This window comes from Teleopsis dalmanni, chromosome 1 (assembly GCF_002237135.1).
Source record: "Teleopsis dalmanni isolate 2A chromosome 1, ASM223713v2, whole genome shotgun sequence".
Classification (NCBI taxonomy): Eukaryota; Metazoa; Arthropoda; class Insecta; order Diptera; family Diopsidae; genus Teleopsis; species Teleopsis dalmanni.
Genome location: NC_051846.1, coordinates 210,374,265 through 210,382,312, shown reverse-complemented (window position 1 = coordinate 210,382,312; position 8,048 = coordinate 210,374,265). Strand labels below are relative to the sequence as shown.

Genomic DNA, 8,048 nt, shown 5'->3' with positions numbered 1-8,048 from the left:
GATCACAGTCCGATACAAATCACTGTACAGATTGGAGGGTCACAGAAACAAATACATACTTTCATAGTTGTTTTGGAGAAAAGTAAAAATACAGTTATTAATAAATAAATATTAAATTTTGTTTTATTAATTTGTTAATATAAAACACATTTATTTGGTATAGCATAAAAATAAAATAATGCAAGTTTACCAAAGCGCACCAAAAGAAAATTTGTCTAATTGTGGTAGATTAAAACATGTTGCGGTGGGTCATGCTTTTGGCAGCCCTGATATAGAGATAGAGTACAAGCTATTGAAAATAAGTTATAATAAGTATTTAAAAGTCATTTAAATTGTATTTTCAAAATTGAAAAAGAATTTTAGAAATTGAAATTAGAATTTAAAACCTTAAAAAAGTTAATAGTTTTGAAAAAAGACTGCATTCAATATGTACCTTTAATATGGATGTAATAATCCACTTATTACAAGACCGTGTGGACTGGCTTCAATTTATTGTAATTAAAAAAGTATTACAATTTTTCAAAATGAGTGCTTCAGTTGGCTCTTGCGTGACATTTATAACCATTTATTTTTTAATAAATACAATTTATTAGAAAAAACGCCATTAATTGAAGCTTGAGCGGGATATGACACTGGTCAAGTCAACATTCTAGAGAACTACTTTTAATGTTCGCAACTGCCAAAATATCCAGATATTCACTAGGAGCAGATAAACAGGCAGACAAAGGCGCATAGATCAATATTATGCTATGATATCTAATGCGATATTATAGTTAAACACAGATTCTAACATTCTTTATGTTTCTGCAATTTGTAGTTCTTCTTGATATATTCCCATACGTAATAAGTAATAAATATGAAAGCAAATTCATTGGGGGGTATTCTTCAATAATGGACTTTCATAACAATATTAAATTCATTTCTATTAAACCACATATTATCAGCTAATGTATTCGTCATTTTGCGATGCAAGGAGTCCATATGGCTCATATTTCCGATAGTGTCTACAGCTTTTTTAAGAAGGTGCCTGCTATCAGCCCTGATACGAAATCGTGGTTGAATATATTGTAGCTTTAAATATTTATACATATATATTTATATTATATATTGTTATATTATATATTTATACATTATATATTTGTAAAATTATATATTATATTTGTAATTGTTATGACCGATTGCTCAAGCACCTCGATTTGACAATGGCAATTTTTTCTCTTCACTATATATTGATTAAAAAGTGTAGAATATTTAAAATTTAAAAAATTGTTGAACTAATTAACTTATTTCAAATATAAAGTAAACAACCAACAACCAATGTCCGTTTACATCAGGAAAAAAATGGTTAATGTAAAGCAAAACTGCCAAATGAACGATGTTTTCAAATCCAGTCTTCAATTCTACAGTTCATAGCACTGTGCTTCCGTTCTATCGTACAACCACACATACATATCTGTACTACCATACATATATAATTCATTTGTAAGTTTTAATATGGATTATATTCAATATTCCAGTGCCTTCACACTTGCGACCCTTCAATTGCTATGGTACCCCAATGGCGATCTGTAATAAGGTTCATTAAACGTTTCTTCTCATCGCCATTAATTTATTTTACTACATTTACCATTATTCAGATTTAAGTATGCTTACGGGTTGTTAGATCTACCTTACGATCCAGCAAGCAATAATATGCCTTAAGAGGGTTTAAAGGTATGAAAAAAGTCGAAAACATATGGTAGTTAAAATCTATCATTAATTGTGGATACAATTTTTTAACATTTCTTATGCATATGTTGCACAGTTAAACGGAATTATAAATATGTATAAGGAACGTTATTTTTATTAGGTATTCAAAAAAAAAAAAAAATTAATTGTACACAATGTAAATGTTAACTAAGGCTTGAGTGCCGTGCCTATTTGATAGTCATTTGACGTTGAAGTCAGCTAGTCCTAAAACGATTATTTAAATCAAATGTTTTTGATTATCGTAATTCCATTTTTCCTGAATAGCTTAAACTAATTAATCTTAATAAGATATTGTGGAACTAAACAAACTAATAATACTTGCATATAAATATTTAAAAACAAAAACAATTATTTCGGAAATGAAAAAATGTGTTTATTTTGCTGTTGCAACGTCACTACAGGCGCTATGTTTTAAAACATATAAAAAAACTTTAGAAGTTGCCATCAACGCCCCATGAGTTCTTAACACCATCGTCATTCCAATCTTCAGTACCGCCAACATTTTCAGCAGCAACTTCTTCAGCCCAGTTGGTTGCTTCTTCGACGGGATGTTCGGGAATCTCTTCAATTTTAGCTGCTGGTATAAGTTCTTTAGCAGCAGCTTCTTCCTTCTCAGCTTCTTCTGGATCACGGTAGAAGAACAAATCTACTACAACGGACCAATCGACATTACGTGAGATGGTACCACGTAAACGGAGCACTTCACGCGACAATAACCACCACATCAAACCAATTGAGTGTGGAGATTTGTTGTTGCATGGAATAGCGATATCAATATAACGCAATGGTGAATCAGTATTGCAGAAGGCAATAACTGGAATGTTGACATAAGATGCTTCCATGATAGGTTGGTGATCGGTGTTTGGATCAGTTACAACCAATAGGCGTGGTTCACGGAAAGCTGATTGAATTTGATTTGTAAATGCACCAGGAGTGAAACGACCAGCAATTGGTGTAGTGTCGGTATACTTAGCAAATTTAAGTACAGCACGTTGACCAATTGGACGAGATGAAATAACGTACACCTGCAAGTAAAATGAAAATATATCAATAGATGCTTTAAAAGACACATAGTGTATATATGTTTATTTTGATCAGCGTTGTGGTTGACTTCATTAGATTTCAGACCCGAAAGATAACAATAGTCATCATATAAAATTCTAATTTATTATTAAAAACTAATTTTATTTTATAACTTACATCTTGTGCATGTTCGATGGCAGCAATTGCGCGTGCAGCCAACATCAATTTTTCCCAGGTCTTGCCCAAATTGATGATGTTGATGCCATCAGGGCGGCGCTTGTAAACGTATTGTTCCATTTGGAAGTTCACGTTCTCAGAACCCAAATGGGTGGTAGCAACCAACATTTTAGTAATATCATCCTCTTTAAGGGATAGTATATCTAAGCCTCCCGACATTTTAACGTATTTAGAGTTACGGAACCTGAAAATTAAAAATTTTTTTTATCCATTTAACATAACCTCAATAGTTGTAGACATGACGCCGCCACGTGTCATAGTTACAATTGTTAACAATTAACATTTAAAGAATAATATATATAATTTACAACATTTTAAACAATTTTAACAAATTAAATTGTCAATATTTTAAAATTTTTAAGAACTTTCAACATTTAAAAAAAAATTTGCGTGGACTTACGTTGTCGATGCCACTGGGAGCGATAACGAAATGACAGAGAAACATGTTTCCACGTTTGACAACGACGTTACGTTTTATTGTTGCATGACGTATTAAGTGACAGCCGTAATAATAGAATGGGAACAGTTTAGGGGGCATTCACAATAAATGCAGGAATTATAAACTGTGAATGTTAGATTTGATATATAAAATTTAAAGATTCACTAAAATATTTACTTGCTATATTGCATTATTTGATGTGTAGTCTTATTTCGTAATAAGAAAGTTTAACTAAGCAATTTATTTTAATTGAGAACTAACTATATATGTAAAAAAAAATAAAATGAAATTATTTCATTGACAATAAGTTGTACAAAATTTTATATCATTTAGCTTTATTTATTTCAGTATTTATTAATACTATTTCAGCATTAAAAATAACGTTCTGTGTCTACAACCTCCTTTAAAATGATTAATTTCCATATTTTTTAAAACCACAACAGTATATATGTATATATGAGTATACGGTCTGTTTAGCATCAGAGTGTAGCCAGGAAGCTGTGCAGAAGATGGCAAACAAAATAGCTAATGACATGATTATAATCAATGAAGCTCTATAATATGTTATTATTATATCAATTACAACACATTATTACGGTGGATCTACCACATTTTCGGCGTTGGCGGTATACTGATTTAAATCTATGTACGTACCTGTGGTACCATAATGGGCCATTATTTGAGCTCGGGCACATTTTTATTTCAGACTACTACGTTCATGCCTCGCTATATTAGTTGCTTATGTGAATTACTTTAGTATGATTAAACAGAAAATTATTCAAATATTCAATAAAATTATTTAGTTAATTATCATTTATTTTGTGAGATATTTTAATTTACATTTAAATTTCTATTTAATTTGATAAATTTATTTGCATCAAGTTCATCAACGTGGCTTTTTAGGAAATTGCATTTTATTTATAAAATCTTCATAGGTTATTTTGTCACCATCGCCAAGCCCAGCGTCTTTGATGATTTCATGGAATTCTTCATCAGTCAAGGTTATACCCGTTGATCTAATAATAGAAATTAGATCAGATTTTAGGACATAGGTTTCATCACTTTTATTTAATAAGCGAAAAGCTTCACGAATTTCCTTTTTGTATTCATCGTCACAAATTCTACGTGGTATTTTTAAAATATTTTTATGCAAGTTACTCAAAGAGCTGCTATTAGCATGCATATCTTCAATTAAGGCTTGTAACTCATCTTCAGATGTTTTCACACCAAGGGAATGTATAATAGTACCCAATTCGTGACTCGTAAGAGTGGCCATGTTACTCTTAGCAGTGTTAATAATTTCTTTAGCGATTTTTTGGATTAAAGTTGGGCTAAAAATATAATTTTTAAATTAATAATTGAAAATAATAAATTTTATGTATAATATATAAATAAACAATGAATATTACCTTGGCTTCTCCATATTTGCTGAACACAAAAATTAACTGAACACAAAACAAACGCTTGCAATGTTTAAATGGTTGCCGCGCACAAAAAGAAAGTGAGGAAATGGAAAACGTCAAAAAATAAAGCAAAAACTTTCAAGTTATACCGTACGAAGGGCTATTGAGAACATATTGGTTCTGCATATAATTTGCATTTTTAATTGCCTGTCAAATGTTTATATTGGCCTTTTTTTATTTATTATGTTTAAATATTATTAAATTTTTTCCTTTGAATTTAGGGTTATATTATTATATTTTACATTATTATATATAATATATAAAATTATTATATATATTATTATTTTATTATATTATTATTTTTATTAATTTCTCCCACAGTCTTGCAAGGCCAGGATCTGACATTCAAATCTGTGGACCGTAGCCATATTGTGGATTAAGTTGATCCACAACTAGGTGTCTGACTGATAGATGGTTTTCAGCCGAGAGAAAGCGTCAGGCTAAAGAGTGGCCACGACGGGTCACCATGGTCTGCGGTGTCAGTTTAACAAAATGGGTTTGTCCAAAATTTGGTAGTGACCCTAGAATTGTCAGCTGATTCGAGATATTTATGATTGTTTTTAATTTAGTTCCTTTTGTTATCTATTTCTATTTTTAAACCATTTGGTTCTACAGACGCCGTAAAATAGATATGATAAGTCAAAATATAATGGGTCAATAAACACAGCAGCTTCTTTTGCACGCTTGAGGAAATACATAGAATGTAATTGATCGATTAAATAAATAAAACAGGACGTATTATCTGCAAGTACATAAACTTATTGTCAGTTTAATATAATGACATGCTTCATTGCTTGGATGTATTTAAGATTACATTTAAATTGTAAATCGCCAGTTCATTCAATTTTCAATTTGCTATTTAATTCGATGTATAAGAACTCATTTACAAATAAATAATACTGAAAAACATATTTTCACTTCCAGTCAAAACTTTTATTTTTTAAATTGAGAACCTGTAATTCACATTAAGAACTCCATTATTTGGTTTGTTATTACCATTTGGTTATTTGGTAATGATTTTTGCAATGAAGTCATCACACGTTATTTTTCCATCGTCATCTACACCTGAGCACTGGATAATAGCACTTATATCTCGATCACTCAACGTCATATCAAGTAACTTCATTATGGAAATTACATCAGAAGTTAGTATATAACCTTTACCTTCTCTATCTAGTAAATGAAAAGCTTCTTGAACTCTCATCACAGACTTAGAGATATTGATCTTAGCATTTTTAACTGGTTCTTCAGGTAAGCGATCAGCCATTCTTTGGTAGTTCTAACCACAATTTTATTAAAAATATATCATTTGAAATGAAGGAACTATAAAATATATAAAGATATTTCAAATATATCTGTATATTTGTGAACAATACGTGTAGTAATATAAAGTGTTTATTAATATATTTTAATTTTAATGTGATATATAAATATTTTAGAAATTAATTTTAAAATTTCAGAGTACTACGTTACTATATTTGTGTACTAAGTTGCATAAACATTTAATAATAACACCTACAAAAATCAGTACTGAACATTATAATATCAATCCACTTTCATTCAGATTCTCTTCCGATTGTATCCACATACTACTGCACTTATATTGGATTTAAGTGATATCTGTTCAATGATTAAATGGTGCTATGACGGAATATGCTATGCCTATCGTTTAGTATTTAACGAAGCAACTCTTGACTCGAGCCGCAAAGAAAAAAAAATGAGTGGTAGGTGATGCAGATATGGTAAATACAACTGTTTGCTAAAGAACACCAGGTCTATGGTCATATCCAGAGAATTATAAGGTAGCTTAGCAGATTGAGTTTCATATCACTTAACTTTTGGTTAGATATGGGTGCTTTCGGGAATATTTAAAATTGTTGTTAGTTTGTTTTGCACAATATGTGTCGTAACTTAAAGCGCAAAATATATATTTTTAAGATGACCATTAAAATTTTATTAAACGAATTTAAAAATTACTAATACTAAATTTAATTTTCTAAGATGTCTAATTCGCGGCTGATATTCAAAAACTATACAGCTTAGTAAATCTGCATATTTTTGCTTAATGCAATAATTCACATTTAGTGATTTTATTTCTTACGACTAATTATGTTTAAGTGCGGTGTAGGATATCATTTTTGCATGTCATAAAAGTTGCGCTCTCTCTTGTTTGATTTTCTTCTAGCAAAATTTCTGAAGATAAGGGTGTTTGCGCACATTATAAGTGTGTAAGTGCAACCACGCAAAAATATGCTCTTGAATGACAAATGCAAATTTCTGGGTGACAGATTACCATTCACAACATGTTGGCGAGAAGCTGAATGATGTGCTCACCAAAATTTTGGTTGTTGGTTGCGTGTCATTCAAAGGTGCAGACTATCATTTTTGAGTGTCATTCATGGATTTTTTCTCTTTAATGACACTCAAAATAGTCTGCATGTTAGTCTGCATCGCTCTTTAGGGAATTATAGAATGTTGAGTTTTAACTGTGGTGAATTTAAAAGCAAGACTTACTTTCACCTCATTCAATGCTTTGCGCCATCTACTAACAAAGGTATTAAGTCTATTTCCGATTCTTAATTGTTATATATCTTTATTCTTAGAAAATGCATATTGCATATTTGCTTTGTTGAAAATAAAAATAAAACTTATATTTTTATAATTTTTTGTATACATTTATTGCATTGTTACTGCCTCCAGTGTCTACCACAACAATTTAGTTTAAAGTTTTCTCTTAATTATTATTAGTTAATGTTTTGTTTTTTTTGTTTAAATGATTTTTATTATTTTTTTTATTTTTAATGCATTTTTTATATATAATTTTTTTAGAACAATTACACAATGTTTAATGCGCATGAATTAAAACATTTATTTATATAATTTGTTTAAATTTGCTTGTTGCTCTTGTTTTAATAAATTATTTTATATGAAATTAACAAAATGTATAACAGATTTAATGTGTTTACTTGTTGTTGTTTTGCTTATATGTTTATATGTGAATATGCAGCATACACACAGATTACAACAAAATTTCGAACACATTTATATATATATATATATTTCTATATATTTATTTTTTGTTTACTGTATAATTTTATTAATTTTTGACTTAAGAGTTAAGAAAAAAATATTAATAA

The 8,048-nt window shown here is 29.6% G+C and overlaps 2 protein-coding genes across 2 annotated transcripts; both read right to left on the bottom strand.

Moving 5' to 3' along the window:
* Nucleotides 1-2,097: 2,097 nt before the first annotated feature.
* LOC119671701 (40S ribosomal protein SA) lies at nt 2,098-3,440 on the bottom strand. The gene is made up of 3 exons (XM_038082451.1): nt 3,410-3,440; nt 2,950-3,193; nt 2,098-2,774 (listed from the first exon to the last, which is right to left on the bottom strand). The coding sequence occupies exons 2-3, from the start codon at nt 3,166-3,168 to the stop codon at nt 2,181-2,183; spliced, it is 813 nt and encodes a 270-aa protein (XP_037938379.1). The 5' UTR covers nt 3,169-3,193; nt 3,410-3,440; the 3' UTR covers nt 2,098-2,180.
* Nucleotides 3,441-4,308: 868 nt separating this feature from the next.
* Nucleotides 4,309-4,941, bottom strand: LOC119675366 (putative calmodulin-3). The gene is made up of 2 exons (XM_038086566.1): nt 4,858-4,941; nt 4,309-4,779 (listed from the first exon to the last, which is right to left on the bottom strand). Exons 1-2 carry the CDS (start codon nt 4,869-4,871, stop codon nt 4,335-4,337), a joined length of 459 nt encoding a protein of 152 aa, XP_037942494.1. The 5' UTR covers nt 4,872-4,941; the 3' UTR covers nt 4,309-4,334.
* Between the last annotated feature and the right edge of the window lie 3,107 nt (nt 4,942-8,048).

Bases quoted from the DNA above. Each gene is read 5' to 3' on its own strand.
- LOC119671701 (XM_038082451.1), bottom strand. From the start codon at position 3,168: ATGTCGGGAGGCTTAGATATACTATCCCTTAAAGAGGATGATATTACT. The intron at 2,775-2,949 runs GTAAGTTATAAA...TTTTACTTGCAG, and splicing joins CCATCGAACATGCACAAGAT to GTGTACGTTATTTCATCTCG.